Consider the following 14,208-nt stretch of genomic DNA (forward strand, 5'->3'; position numbering starts at 1 on the left):
TATATGAGTCCCTGGTGATAGAAAACGCCCCTCGACCTGAAGTGATGTCATATCAGTACTCAAGTCTTGGAGCAATAATCTGTTACACATTTTTGCTATAATTAACCCGCTCTTAAGTTGCAGTTCAGGATATTGTTTGAGCAATTTCCATTTTTGGAAATTTAACTGCAATTTTAACCTAACCTCCGCCTTTCGCCTAGCCCCAGCTTTACTACAAAATTAATCTTCACGAACACTCTATTTCAACACGGCATAGGTGAATGCTATTTACAACCCCTAGCTTCATCTTGCAAGATTATGCGGCATTTACTTGAATATATACGAAGGGTTGCGTTTCCACCCCCGGCTTTGCTTGAAGCAGGCCTATCCATGGGCCACCAAAGAGGAACCGGTAGCTGGTGGAGCTATGTGCACCTCTTGGTCCCCCGTTGTCCCCTCGTGACCTGAGCTAGGTAACATTTGTACCACCTCGTTGCTCATACAAACAAACGATGTTTTCTTGTGTTTATGGTAATAGAAACACACGTCTGAACAACCACCGCTCCAGGCTGAGCGCTTGGTTGCTTTCGAGAGGGCTCCCAAGCTTGAACAGCCCTGGGGCTGAACACCAGGTTTTAGGCGAATATACCCTATTCTTTCGATACTTCCCGACTCCCTTGTCACTATAGGATTCTAGGCATTAGGCTAGTAGGTCTATAGTGTCTTCGCATGAGTGGTGTTGCAGTCGAATTAGCACGAGGCTGGCTATTGGTACTAGCTTACGGCCAGTTGGAAGTACTGGTTTTCTGTTGAAGACTGATCCAAACTTCAGTGGTTGGTTGGTTGGGTATCCCTATGCAGACTCTTATGAACAGACACCACCGTCTTCATCGTTGCAGGACGTGAAGACTCACCGCTTTCCCTCCCTCTCCTTCTTCAGCAACATGTCCCGCATCGCGGCACGCGCATTCCGGCTACCGCCCAGCTTGGGTCCCTTGAGCACTTCTTCTTCCTTCTTCGCTCCTGGTTTCGCTGGCGGAGCAACCGGTTTCTTCTTCTGCTGCCTTTGAGCCATGGCATCCAGGAACTCTCTACGGAACTCTTCGGCGATTCGATCGTCCGCGGCGCCATCATCGTCATTAATCGCTGACGCGTTGGCGGCTGCTGGTGCATCATAGACATCCACTGTGTACTTGTTAGCGTTGCGCAGCAGGGGGTACCGTCGTGTCGAGCACTCACGTCTGCTTTCTCTCAGAATCTCTTCGACAAGCTGGTCGCGTTTGATAGCATCGCTGTTCCTCCTGTTGCGTGACCGCCAGGGTTTGCCATCGCGGCCGAGCCTAACCTTCTTGGGCCGGGCCGCCTGTTCCTCGTCCTCGACTGATTCGCCCTGGAGCTTCCGCCGCGCGCGTTCCGTCATGGTCTCGTTGCGGCTCCGGGCTTCTTCGCCGAGGTCGATCTCCATCAATTTGCCCTGCATGATGGGATGTCCTTCTGTATTGTTCTTGAGTTCATGTTCGTTGACTTGTGCGGTGGTCTTGGCCCCATTGGATGATGCATCTGGGCCAGGCGCGTCGCCCGGGGCAGATGAGTGTCGTTTCGCTAATTGGGCCTCTATGTATTCCGTCCTGCACCATCAGTCGCTGCTGGGTAGAAGCCACGGGTTATAGTGAGAACACTTACATATGCTTGCTGACCAGCTCACCGACAAGCCCAGTCTGCGCAGCAAAGCGCTTGGTCATGCCCCCTTGGGTTCCTACGTCCAGTACTTTCTCTTGCTCTTCCCGGATCATCAAGCTCAACTCGTCTTCTGCGTTGCTTTTTTTTTCGTTCCCAAAGCCAACTCCCCGTAGTCGTGCCTTGCGCGCATTGCGCCTTCGCAAAACCTCGGCCACTGCGATGCCTTCCTCATCTGTATCTTCTGAAGGCGTAGCGACGGCTGGTCTGGTTGCACTGGCCTCGGTGGTTTCTGTGGTGTTTGTGTCCTGATCCCCGTTTTCTACATCTTCAACCTCTCGTTTCCTGTAGAACTTTCTTTTCTTCCCACGAAATACCACCTGGGGTTCTGCTCTCGGCGGGTCTGCTGTTGTCGCATCGGATTGCGCTCGAGAGTCCATCGTGACAAGGGTCGGTCGAAATCGCAATCAATCGCGCAGTTCCTAGGATAGGCTTAATGAGAATTAGGAATGGTACACGTTGCATGTACATGTAAAGTGAATTCAAATAGACGTGCGGGAAGTTTGACGTCTCATCACGTCGAGGGAGGCGTGAGAGGGCAGCCAACTGATTGCCGGCAAAGCAACTGGGTCACTGCAGCCGATATTTTGCCGCTTATCTGGCATGCAAGCAAGACGACGTCACAATACTCGGATTTAACGATAAAGCCCCCAAGTCATCGACAAATATCCAGAAATTCGCGATATCATCAGAGCACAGGATGCCCCAAAGAGTGAGTACTCATGTGTTCTCCATTGAAAACACAAACCTAATGCTTGCAGATCTATTTTAAAGTCCACGGAAAAGTTCAGGGTCGGCGCTCATGATGTTCTACCGTCTTGGAGTTCTGGACAACACCCGCTAATGACCTCATTAGGTGTGTTCTTCCGCGCCTTCACCCAGAAGAAGGCGACGGCGGCTGCCATTACGGGATGGTGCCAAAATACTGAGAGTGGCAAGGTATCTTCATCTCATTTCATTCCTTTCTACAGTTCTCATTGGTAACCTTGAGGGACTACCTCTGCTTGTTTAACCCAATGGCTTACACGCAATCTAGGTGGAAGGAGAGGCCCAGGGTACTGAAGATGCCATCAAGCAATTCTTAAAGGACATCAACAATGGGCCGCCTCATGCCAAGGTTGTCAAACTGGAACAGGAGGACCGCGACGTGCAGAATGACGAGAGCCAATTTGAGATTCGCTAGAGCATAGTTAGTTCATGATACCACGTTGCCGAGTCATTCATTGCAAGCCAGCCAAAGCTTCAGAGCTGTCGATCACCCCATACGAGTTTCAAGCCGCATTAGAGACGTGGAAACAACGCTCCTGTACTTTATTACACATCCGCTCGGTTAGCGCGTAGAACATGCTGTATATCTCGGTTATCCGTACATGGTAAGGCGAGCACGGCTCAGATCTCTCCTAATAGGGGGCTAGCATCCGCCAACTTCGAAAAGGGGTCGTGCCACTTCCTAGGGTCACCTCGCGCATCGACTGAATTGATTGGAGCAATATTCGCGTTCGTTCCCGATATGGATTTGACGTGCCATCGGCCCGCAATTCGTTAGCGGTTCAACCCAAAAGAAAAACGGAACAATTTTGATAGAGTTGGCTTGGCTATAAACATGATCCGAATGCGCGGGCCCAGCTGTCTCGTACAAATTGCGTTCCTGGCCGGTTCTAGGGCCGAGATTCCCACTTCGCTTCGAAAGGGGACGGCATTTCATCCTCCATTTGTTACGATTGGGCAATCGGAGAAAGCTTGGCGCACGGAGCCCACGTTCGAATACTAAGGACGGGAGCAACCAAATTGGGGAAGTTGGAGATGCGAGGCCGCGAGCATATAAAATTCATGTCACTGACTCGGATTCCAATGGGTATGAGTATATATATCTAGAGCTGGCTACGGCCCTGATGAGATGGTCGAGCATCTATCACTCTCTAAGTTACTGACCCCAAAGTCACTCATTGGACCGCAATCATGGCTCGAAATTTCCCCCTTCTCAGTTTCGCCCTCGCGGGCTTCGTCATGGGCCAGAAGCCGAACGGCCAGGAGGTGCACCCTGAGCTGACTACTTATCGGTGTACGGTAGCTGGGGGTTGTACCGCGGCCACCAACTACATTGTCCTCGACGCGCTGGCCCATACCGTCCATCAGGTCGACAACAGCTACGGCTGCGGCGAGTGGGGCAACACTCCCAATGCCACCGTTTGCCCAACTGAGGAGGCCTGCGCCCAGAACTGTATTCAGGAGGGTATCTCTGACTACAGCACCATCGGCGTCACGACTGATGGCGCCGCCTTGCGGGTGCAGATGATCGTCAATGATACCACGGTTTCACCTCGTATCTACCTTCTCGACGAAACAGAGCAGAATTACGAGATGGTTAAGTTGACCGGTGCCGAATTCACTTTTGATGTCGACGTCACCAAGCTGCCCTGTGGTATGAACTCAGCGTTGTACCTCTCGGAGATGCTGGTGGACGGCGGGAAATCTGACCTCAACACTGGCGGGGCTTACTGGGGCTCTGGGTACTGTGACGCTCAGTGCTATGTTACCCCTTTCGTTAACGGTGTTGTAAGTCTGGGCCTTGCCTTCGATCTACTTGCGAGGTTGAGTTCCATATACTGACAGCTATCCGGCGGTTAGGGCAACATTGATGGCGCCGGCGCTTGCTGCAGCGAAATGGACATCTGGGAAGCCAACAAGCGAAGCCAACAGCTCGCTCCCCACCCATGTAACCAGACGGGTCTCTACCTATGCCAAGGGGACGAGTGCGCTTCTGACGGCGTCTGCGATAAAAATGGCTGTAGCTGGAACCCGTACAAGATCGGCCAACCCGACTACTACGGCACCGGCGAGTCCTTCACCGTTGACACCAATAAGCCTTTTACCGTCGTCACGCAGTTCCCCGCCGACGACGCCGGAAACCTTGTCGGCATTGACCGGATTTATGTGCAGGACGGTACCGTGTTTTATGCTGAACAAGTCCAGAAGGAGGGTCTGCCTGCTGTCACCGGCATCACGGACGAGTACTGCACTGCTGCGGGAGCAGAGCGCTTCATGGACTTGGGCGCCAACGCTGGAATGGTGAGTAACCATTGGACACCTACCGTTCTCAGAAACAAAAAGTATACTGACTTTCACCAGGGCGATGCTCTGACTCGCGGCATGGTCCTCGCTATTTCCCTGTGGTGGGACACAGCTACTTTTATGCAGTGGCTTGACAGCGAGGCCCAAGGTGCCGGACCCTGCAATGCCACTGAGGGTGATCCTACCGTCATCGTCCAAGTCGAGCCGTTTCCCGAGGTCACCTTCTCCAACCTGAAGTGGGGAGAGCTGGGTAGCACGTTTGTAACGAACGGGACGGCTACGAATGGCACTTCGGCCCGAGCTGTTCGCCGGTTCGCAAGCCCCAAGTTGCGGAGCATGGTTTGAAAATGAGGATAGACCATATAAAGAACGACACGACTTTTCTGTATATAGATGAGGGAGATCACGTTTTAGTTCTTTGTATATACTTGTCACTACTTCAATCAAGAAAGTGTTCATATTGAAAGCTGTCACTGCGGATTCCATTAAGGGGGGAGACATGAGGGATTACAGCCAAAGCCTGGCCCTTGCCCAAGTATCATGGCACCTGGGGCTAGACAGCAATCTAGTCTTATCATAATCACAGGCTGAAATGCAGAAAACGCAAAGTAAAAGAGAGGGCATGTTATGCTATGTGATTTGACGCCCCAAGCTGGCTAGAAGCCCATTTGATGACTTGCTTTCAGGGACCAAGTTCCATTTATGTATTCACACGGGTACGGCGGGGAGAAGCGAACCCAGCCAAGGATTAATAATACTTTCACGATGAAGTTGATCGACAAGAATTGGAAAATGTACGATTTCTTCGTACATGCCCGGTGTGTTTACGACTTATTTGATAGGGCTTCAGGAGTGTCCTCGAGCTACCTATTTGCATCTTCCTTCCTCTTGTGTGGTCGTGTGTTACGCAAAACGTTCTACGGGTAGCATAAACAGTTCTCTTTACCAAAGTTCCAGATGATATATGCTCTGCAGCATTCTAGAAACGGTTCGTTTCCTAGCTGTAATATTCTTCAACCCCGCAACAGAAGGAAAAGACTTGGCTAGGGATCTCATTTTGCATTGATAATTATGATGTCTACTCGACGTAGACGCACCTGAGTCCGAAGAGGTTCAAAGCCCCGTAGCGGTTGAAATCGGCCTAAAAAGGAAACGTGAGGTGGCGGTAGTCAAAGTGAGCCGAAAATGCGGCCTCTGTTTCGTTTGCAACTGAAATTGCAGGTTTTGACGAGGAGGGCAGAGCCTGCTCAAACGCCAATTATGTCGAGACACCGAGCTGTAGCAGTACACCACCTTTTGCGGAATGTCTCCCATGGCTGACAGTATGTACTTACTTGAATAAGAGGCGCATATCGTGAGCATCATCGTGTAGTTCGTAGATCTGTGTTACAATGGCCGCCTTGGGCATGCGTATGCGGTAGTTGGTCTACTATGGGAGACAGCCCTGAATATCATGTTGCGAGAAACGCTGAAAAATACAGGTCCGGATGTTATTTGTTATTTGCGGTATATGATATACGTGAGATAGACACATGCGTGGATATTTCATTAGTGAATAGTGAATGCATGGCTTCCATGTCTCAGTACAAGGAACCACAAGGAACCATCAGGAGATTGAGAAGGTGGGTGGGTGTCCCGAAGCTTACCAAAATCGAAACCAGCTGAGTTGAGAACCCAGACGACATCGAAACGTTGTTGTATATTGTCCCGAAGCTCGCCGCCGCCCTGGCTGTTGTTCTTGAACGAGTCAAATATAACACAGCTGGTTGACGGCGGGGCTGCGAGTATGGTTCTTCGGCGCATGGCATGATAGGTCTTTTACGCCAACTGAGTCCTGTGTGATTAAATGGTTGATAAATATGTATTGATAGGCTAGTGCATGAGTTATGCGCGCATTGTGGATGTTTTTGCACAAGCTCATGGTACTCTACCGATGAAGCTATATATAACGAGTCGTCAATCTACAAGTCCTGCGAGCCGCAGGCAAGTTTAAAATCGGTTGCGAGTTCGTGATGTTTATGAAGCCCATGTCTTGTGGGGGAAGGGTGGATGAATGTTCCCCCATTTTGCGTAGAGGATAAGTAAAGCAAGAACCCAGACAATATGGCAGTAGTTATTTCACCAGAAGTTTGTGGGTTGCTATACAAAGTGATATTATCCACACCAGATCTCCTTTCTAGAACCCCCGCCCCTTACGCTTGACGACTGGCTTTTTCACAGCCCCCGAGGTCACAATCTTCTTAACATTTGTCTTGTCAGCCGGCTTCTTCTGAGCCGTCTCTTCTTCCATCTGGGCCCTCTCTTCTGCTTTCCGCTTGTCCTCGGCCATTTGGGTTTCGATTTCCATTTTCCGGTTGAACTCTGTCTCCGTAATCCGTTTCTCCCTTGCGGAGTACCCCTTTTCCTTGACTGAGTAGAAGACACCACCCAACTCAGCCAGCCAGTGGGGATCAACGGATGTCACGATTGACATGTACTCTTTGGACGTAAGAATAAGCTCATGGTAGACCACGTAATCGGGAAGGAAGCCAAGTCCGTAGAGGGCACTGGTGGGGTGTAACTGCATTGTAACTGATGTTCGGAGGTTGACGTATTCGCCGATACCCTTGACTTTGGCCGCTTGGTAGTAGTATCCAGAGCAGATACACTTCCGAATAACGTCCCAGTCGGTCCCGCAACTAACCATCTCCATCTTTTGCATCTTCATGATGTCAAGGAGTTGATCCCGGATTTCCTTGGCCCTGCGAAGCGACTTGGGGTGCAGGAAGTGGCGAGTACACCAGCCGTCCGAGTGGCCGTTGGACTTCCATTGCGAATAGACGTGGAGAAACGTCAAATGATCGGATTCCGGAACGAAGAACTTCTCGCGAGCAGTGTCTGCTTCTTCTTGCCGCTCCTTGGGCCGGTAGAAGACGCCAGGGACTTGGAGCATCGACACGATTATAACCATTTCTTCACTGCATCCGTACTCCTCAGACATAATCAAGAGCTTTGCCAACGGTGGATCCATGGGGAAAGCGTTCATCTTGGACCCTAGGTCCGTCAGCTCGCCCATATTGTCCAACGCCCCCAGAGCCCAAAGGTCGAAGAGCGACGTGCTGATGACGTCTTGTGGAGGCGGATCCATGAAGTCGAAATCCAGCAAATCTTTGACATTCAAGGACTTGAGAAGCAATACAGTGTTGCTCAGATTTGTCCTCTGGATTTCCGGAATGGTAGCGATGTAGAGTTCGTCTTTGTACGCCTTCTCCGTGAACAATCGGAATGCTTTGCCGGGACCCGTTCTGCCTGCTCGACCCGCTCGCTGGCCAGCGTTTGCTTGAGAGATAGGCGTGATCTGCAAGGTGTCCATTCCCATCTTTGGGTTGTACACCTTGAGTTTGGAATAACCTGCATCGACGACGTACATAATACCGTCCACCGTCAGACTGGTCTCGGCAATGTTCGTCGCCACAATGCATTTTCGAACACCTGGTGGCGCTTGATCGAAGATCTTGGACTGTAGATCCGCTGGCATCTGACTGTAAATGGGCAGTATGCTCAATTTTGGAGGGTCGTTCAGCGCATCCAGCCGTTCTCTCACGAGCTCACAGGTGCACTCGATGTCTTCCTGACCTGTCATGAAGACCAAAATGTCACCAGCACCCATGGAGACATGTATTGCAAGGATCTGCTGAACCGCTTGGTCGACATAATCCTCGACTGGTGACCGATGAAACATGATGTCAACTGGAAATGTTCGTCCTGGAATCGTGAAATCGGGAGCACCGCCAAAGAAGTCCGAAAATCGTTTCGCATTCATCGTGGCCGAAGTGACGATGAGTTTAAGATCCCGGCGCCTCTGCATGATCTTCTTGAATAGGCCCATGAGCACATCCGTGTTGAGAGCTCTTTCGTGTGCCTCATCCATGATAATGCAAGAGTATCGATCAAGATCGGGCTCATTGAGTGATTCTCGTAGCAAAACACCATCCGTCATATACTTGATCACGGTGTCTTTGCTTGTGCAGTCTTCGAACCGGATGGCGTAACCTACAGTGCTGCCCAATTTCACCTCCATCTCTTCAGAAACCCGCTTAGCTACACTCATGGCTGCAACTCTCCTGGGTTGTGTGCATCCTATCATGCCCCGGTTCCCATACCCATCCTCGTAGAGGAACTGCGTTAGTTGTGTCGTTTTGCCGGAGCCTGTCTCGCCCACGACGATGACAACCTGATTCTCCCTGATAATCTTGAGGAGATTTTCCCTCACGGCGAAGGCCGGGAGGAATTCGCGCTGTTCCTTAAGCGATTTGGTCTTGCTGAAGTCACTCGCTGCCTCATTCTTCTTCATATGCTCAGAGAACTTGTTGCCCGAAATCTTGACTTCCTCCTGTTCTGCGGCAATGGGCAAAGCACTGTCTCTATCATCTTCTTTCACACCCATCAGGTTGCCCAAGTTTGTGCCCGCCAGATTCGTCGCTTCCTGCGCTGCGCGTTGTCGTTCCCGCTGTTGTCTCCGTTCCCTCACAACGCGGCTCCCTTTGCGACTGAACACTGCCATGTCGCTCTGGTAGTCTTTCACTGCAGGAACGGGTTCCAACTGCTTCGTAAAAACGGTGCGCCCATCCAGAAATGGCGGCTTCAAGTCGTGCACCAGTAGATGGACACGTGTGCCCTCGTCGTCATCATCGAAATCGTCACCAAAACGTCGTTGGGCCACACCGGACGTCAACATGCGATTCGTCTCCCAAGCATCGTTGTCCTTCTGCCTTTGCATCTGGCGCGCGTTCATGCTGCGGTTCGTCTTTTTCTCCACCACGGCCTGCTCGCGCTGCCTCTGCTCGACCCAAGTCGTGTCGTACGAGCCGAACGGGTTATGCGACTCATCACCAAATATATGCCCGTTTTCGTCACCGAGGTACCAGTCGCGATCGAGGGCATTCTCATCTTCTTGGTTGACTAAGAGCTCCTTCTCTTCATCAAATCGACGCGGTGTGGGGGCATAGCTGGACTTTGCTCGGGGCGTTTGGTTGCCATTGGCAAAACGGCTGGGGGCGCGACTGCCTGAGCGACTCGGTAGGGAGGAATAACGATCATCTGATCGAAGAGGGTTGAAGTCAATCTTGCGTCGCTTGGGACTGAAGCTCCCTGAGTCGCGGTCCATCGTGTCTATCGGGCTGCTCTACAACGAGAGCTGGCCAAGTTGATGTTGGAGATGTTGCGTGACGAACTAGGTGCTCCTCCAATTGTAACAATGGACCCCCAGACAGTGGCGCAGCTAGAACCGGGGTAACAATGAGTTACCGTCACCACAGATATCAACCCCTGGAAACATCCACTCAAATGGTGCTTAGACTGTTCATGCTGCCTTGAAGACCACTTGTTTAGCTGAACATGATAATTGATATCTGTTGTCACGGCTGTTTAGCAATTTCTGTGCTTGGTACTTGGTATGATATTCAAATCAGTTGAATGGGATCGAACATCTGATACATTGAATCTGGGGCAGATTTAATGACTCGTCCGGGAACTCAGGTAGTCTTCTTAGAGACTCCCCCTTTGCATAAAGAGAAGGGCATATGAAGGCTAAAAAGACCAAGCTACATATGTCCGTTCCTCTTAAAAATGCATCATGTGTAACCATCAGGTCAGATTTTAACAGTGCTATGTCGAGGTGCTCAGCAGCCACATCGACGATAAGATAAGCCCCGCTAAAATTTCGAAATTTCAATTTTTTGAAGGTTGGGTTAATCGCGGGGAGTTCATCTTGCAGGAGTGATTGGGAATTCTGCACACCTTTCAAGCTTGCGACATCACAAAATGTCGTCAATGATAACTACAGCTACTTGGGTGCCGCGGGGATTTGCGGCACCGTTTCCCACCAAATACAACTTTGATGAGGCCGAGTTTGAGCGCATTGCAGAGCTTGCCAAGCTCCAGCTTGATGATGCGAACGAGGACTTGGAAGAGGCTCAGGAGCAAGAAGGCGGTGCCCAACTGACGGGAGATGCGCCAGAGGGGACGAATGCAAAGTCTTCATCGAGAGAAGAGGACCCCAACCCGTAGGCCATACGGCGCATTGCTTGGAACTTCAATATGCTAAAATGCTGAACAGCATCGACATTGACGATGACGACCTGAAAGAATACGACCTTGAGCACTACGACGACGACGACGATCAACCAGAAGGCCAGCGCATGGATATGTTCGGAAACATCAAATCGCTTGCCTACTACGAGTCCAACAAAGATGACCCTTACATCACGCTGCCCGAGGGCCAAGACGAGGACGATGACCGAGAAGAGCTCCAGATTTTGGCAACAGACAATCTGCTTCTGGCTGCCAAGGTGGAGGACGAACTGGCACATCTCGAGGTGTACGTGTACGAAGACGGAGCGGACAACCTATACGTCCACCACGACATCATGCTTCCTGCGATACCCCTCTGCGTTGAATGGCTGGATCTGCCTGTTTCGAAACCCAATGTCGAGAAGGACTCTACGGCCAACTTCGTCGCGATAGGCACGATGGACCCCGATATCGAAATTTGGGATTTGGATACGATAGATTGCATGTATCCCAATACGATTCTGGGTCAAGGCGGGAACCCGGAGGGCGAAATGAAGAAGAAAAAGAAAAAGAAGGCCAAGAAGGCCAACGACGAGTATCACGTGGATGCTATCCTCTCGCTCGCTGCCAACAGGAAACACCGCAACCTCTTGGCATCTGCATCGGCCGACAAGACGGTGAAGCTGTGGGATCTGAACACTGCGAAGTGTGCCAAGTCGTACTCGTATCACACAGACAAGGTCTGCTCATTAGCCTGGCACGCGGTTGAATCAACGGTGCTCTTGAGCGGCAGCTACGACCGAACAGTAGTGGCCGCAGATATGCGAGCGCCCGATGCCAAGGTCCCGAGATGGGGCGTTGAGAGTGACGTCGAAAACGTCAGGTGGGATCCGCATGACCCCAACTTCTTCTTCGTGTCGACTGAGAACGGCATCATCCACTATCATGACGTCCGCAATGCGCCTTCGACCCCAGAGGCGAGCAAGCCTCTCTGGACCCTCCAGGCCCACGATGAGTCGTTGTCGGCATTTGATATCAACACCAACATTCCCGGCTATATGGCAACAGGTTCAACAGACAAGACTGTCAAGCTCTGGAACATCACACCAGCCGGACCGGCTTTGGTGGTGTCCCGCAATTTGGACGTCGGAAAGGTTTTCTCCACCACTTTCGCCCCTGATCCCGAGGTGGGTTTCCGACTGGCAGTGGCTGGCAGCAAAGGCACCATGCACATCTGGGACACTAGTACCAACGCCTCGGTCCGCCTTGCGTTTGCCCACAAAATGGCAAACACTCCTGAAGCAGACGTAGAGGATAAGCTTATAGGTGTGGCGGACGACGACGTGGACGAGGGCGACGAGAATGGGATCGGAGCAGGAGAAGATGAGGCCGAGTCCATGGACGAAGACTAGCTGAAAACTATTTTAAGGGAGTTTTGACTTTGATATCATACCCACCGTTGATATACTAAACGGATTTTGACTGTTTGGCTTCAGCCTTAGTGCCTCAAGCTAGTTTTAATGAGCGACCGTAACGGGAGCCAAGAGGGCTAGTGCCGGGAAAGGGATTAGAGATGAACCCGTCGCCAACATGAGACAAGGCCAGTTGAGCCTTCTGCACACATGATGCACGGGAGACTGGTGGTGCATTTTGCAGAGGTCTGAAAACGGGTGGGGAGATCTGTCGACATGGTTTGATCGTCTAGCAAATGCCAACAACCTGGATGATCTACGGTGGTTACGCTATCATCGAACTGAATAGGTACTGTTCCGAGACGCCGCTCAGATATTGGGTTGAAGTGGCATAGTCGTCGAAGCCGAGAAGCCTTGCGAGTGGGTGACAAAGTAAACGGCGCAACCAAGTGGGGAATGATGTGGATTAGCCCGATAACCGATGCAGTGGACTCACTCGCCTATGTGTCTCGGCGTTTTCGGCTCCTGCCAATTCGTACCTGGCCGGGTCGGTAAAGTTGTCAGGGTTTGCCGGTTTTCTTCTTTGCTTGCTGCTTGATTAAGGGGATTTTACGCGAAACGTTGGTCCCTACGGGATTCCTTTGCTAGAGCATCCTCCCTGTTCGTTCTGGACGGACGTACCATCGCGATCACTATCCAAGTCGTTCATGTCGACTGGCATTTTCTTGAAGCGAATACTGATTCAACTCTTCCTTTGCGCGTAATTAAGACGGCAGGGTGGACAGAGTGGACAGATCGAGTGGATCCGGTTGTGATGGTACTCTTCCAAAAGCCGGGTTCTGGACGAGAAGGCACGAATCATGAAACAATGGAGAAGCTAGGCTATTGGCTAGCCAAGAAATGCCGTGAACAAACTGCCAATCATTTGCCTGCGCCACGCATCCCGTTTCAATACTGCAGTATCGCTGGTGCACTCTGCAGAGGAAAGTACCACGATTCGCTGGCCAAGGAGGGCAAGAGCAAGCAGTTGCAGTGATCACCGAGCAGTTCCAGTGGGGAATGGTGGCAATTTAGCAATCACCACCCCAAACCCAGGTTGCCCTATCTCACAGGGCCACCCAAAGTGGAGTATTTTGGGCCCAACCCGAGCAGGCGCATTGATGATGGGAAATTTGCCCAGCAGTGGAATGTTCATCCCGTGGTGATTTCCCCAGAATGTCAGCATTATGTGTTCGAAACCGCAATTCTATTTTCAGGACTTCGAGTTTGGACCTGCACGTGTTTACGAAATAAGAGGAACACGTAATGCCGACATGCAGCGACAGCTCAGAATCAAATTCTGTCAGCCAATATGGAAACCAACAAAATCTCTACCCTCACTGAGTGGAATGCTAAATCCCAATCCTCGCCTGTACCTGCATATAGTGGCTTACTTCTCTGAACGGGTCCTGACTCTGTAGGGATTGAGAAAGCAATCAAGAACGAAGGGATGGCGGGTTTACGGCCTTGATTGGACGCCGGGGAAGCAGTTGCCAAGAGGGTAAATGCTGATTCGACAGAACACCGCTCCTGCCGCTTGATCTCAGAAAAGCAACCAATTGCCCGACTCTGCCGATGCGCTGGACTGGCCCACGGATTACACGGAGAACTCGCTCCCTCTAGCCTAAACGGTCCAGGCGTGAAATTTACACCAGACGAACAAGGGCATCTCCATGCAAGCAATGCGCTGATCGGCCGTGCTTCCCCTGGTCTGCCCTGGCCTGGTGCTAAAATGGTGAGATGACGGGCGCACATCGTGGGTTTACTCCACGAGATGCCCCTGATATGAATCTGGCTCGAGCCAACCGTAAGGGTCTGCTGGTCACACATACATTATCGCGGCTAGGATTTATAGTGTAGCTGGCGGAAATTGATGGCGTGGATGGAGTACTGGAAACATGCATCTACCGATGCCACC

At 51.3% G+C, this 14,208-nt stretch overlaps 5 protein-coding genes across 5 annotated transcripts; 3 read left to right on the top strand and 2 right to left on the bottom strand.

The window, feature by feature from the left end:
• Positions 1-889: 889 nt before the first annotated feature.
• On the bottom strand, positions 890-2,096 carry BCR38DRAFT_483683 (uncharacterized protein; the record flags this gene model as incomplete). The annotated part of the gene is made up of 3 exons (XM_040863654.1): positions 890-1,164; positions 1,219-1,607; positions 1,663-2,096. 3 exons carry the CDS (start codon positions 2,094-2,096, stop codon positions 890-892), a joined length of 1,098 nt encoding a protein of 365 aa, XP_040716986.1.
• Positions 2,097-2,368: 272 nt separating this feature from the next.
• BCR38DRAFT_429042 (acylphosphatase) lies at positions 2,369-3,154 on the top strand. Its single transcript, XM_040859937.1, has 4 exons — positions 2,369-2,428; positions 2,478-2,508; positions 2,573-2,655; positions 2,753-3,154. Exons 1-4 carry the CDS (start codon positions 2,417-2,419, stop codon positions 2,897-2,899), a joined length of 273 nt encoding a protein of 90 aa, XP_040716987.1. The 5' UTR covers positions 2,369-2,416; the 3' UTR covers positions 2,900-3,154.
• Positions 3,155-3,278: 124 nt separating this feature from the next.
• On the top strand, positions 3,279-5,240 carry BCR38DRAFT_389305 (endoglucanase-like protein). The gene is made up of 3 exons (XM_040857541.1): positions 3,279-4,272; positions 4,345-4,785; positions 4,846-5,240. Exons 1-3 carry the CDS (start codon positions 3,676-3,678, stop codon positions 5,131-5,133), a joined length of 1,326 nt encoding a protein of 441 aa, XP_040716988.1. The 5' UTR covers positions 3,279-3,675; the 3' UTR covers positions 5,134-5,240.
• A 1,397-nt stretch (positions 5,241-6,637) lies between these two features.
• On the bottom strand, positions 6,638-10,027 carry BCR38DRAFT_429045 (P-loop containing nucleoside triphosphate hydrolase protein). Its single transcript, XM_040859938.1, has one exon. It carries the CDS (start codon positions 9,932-9,934, stop codon positions 6,965-6,967), a length of 2,970 nt encoding a protein of 989 aa, XP_040716989.1. The 5' UTR covers positions 9,935-10,027; the 3' UTR covers positions 6,638-6,964.
• Positions 10,028-10,412: 385 nt separating this feature from the next.
• Positions 10,413-12,657, top strand: BCR38DRAFT_389310 (transducin family protein). The gene is made up of 2 exons (XM_040857542.1): positions 10,413-10,832; positions 10,886-12,657. The coding sequence occupies exons 1-2, from the start codon at positions 10,591-10,593 to the stop codon at positions 12,249-12,251; spliced, it is 1,608 nt and encodes a 535-aa protein (XP_040716990.1). The 5' UTR covers positions 10,413-10,590; the 3' UTR covers positions 12,252-12,657.
• Positions 12,658-14,208: the final 1,551 nt, after the last annotated feature.

This window comes from Pseudomassariella vexata, assembly GCF_002105095.1.
Source record: "Pseudomassariella vexata strain CBS 129021 chromosome Unknown BCR38scaffold_5, whole genome shotgun sequence".
Classification (NCBI taxonomy): Eukaryota; Fungi; Ascomycota; class Sordariomycetes; order Amphisphaeriales; family Pseudomassariaceae; genus Pseudomassariella; species Pseudomassariella vexata.

Coding starts and splice junctions, on each gene's coding strand:
- BCR38DRAFT_429042 (XM_040859937.1), top strand. Junction 2,509..2,572: donor AGTCCACGGAAAAGTTCAGG/GTCGGCGCTCAT, acceptor TGACCTCATTAG/GTGTGTTCTTCCGCGCCTTC. Junction 2,656..2,752: donor AAAATACTGAGAGTGGCAAG/GTATCTTCATCT, acceptor CACGCAATCTAG/GTGGAAGGAGAGGCCCAGGG.
- BCR38DRAFT_389305 (XM_040857541.1), top strand. CDS start 3,676: ATGGCTCGAAATTTCCCCCTTCTCAGTTTCGCCCTCGCGGGCTTCGTC. Junction 4,273..4,344: donor CCCCTTTCGTTAACGGTGTT/GTAAGTCTGGGC, acceptor TCCGGCGGTTAG/GGCAACATTGATGGCGCCGG. Junction 4,786..4,845: donor TGGGCGCCAACGCTGGAATG/GTGAGTAACCAT, acceptor GACTTTCACCAG/GGCGATGCTCTGACTCGCGG.
- BCR38DRAFT_429045 (XM_040859938.1), bottom strand. CDS start 9,934: ATGGACCGCGACTCAGGGAGCTTCAGTCCCAAGCGACGCAAGATTGAC.
- BCR38DRAFT_389310 (XM_040857542.1), top strand. CDS start 10,591: ATGTCGTCAATGATAACTACAGCTACTTGGGTGCCGCGGGGATTTGCG. Junction 10,833..10,885: donor AGAGAAGAGGACCCCAACCC/GTAGGCCATACG, acceptor AATGCTGAACAG/CATCGACATTGACGATGACG.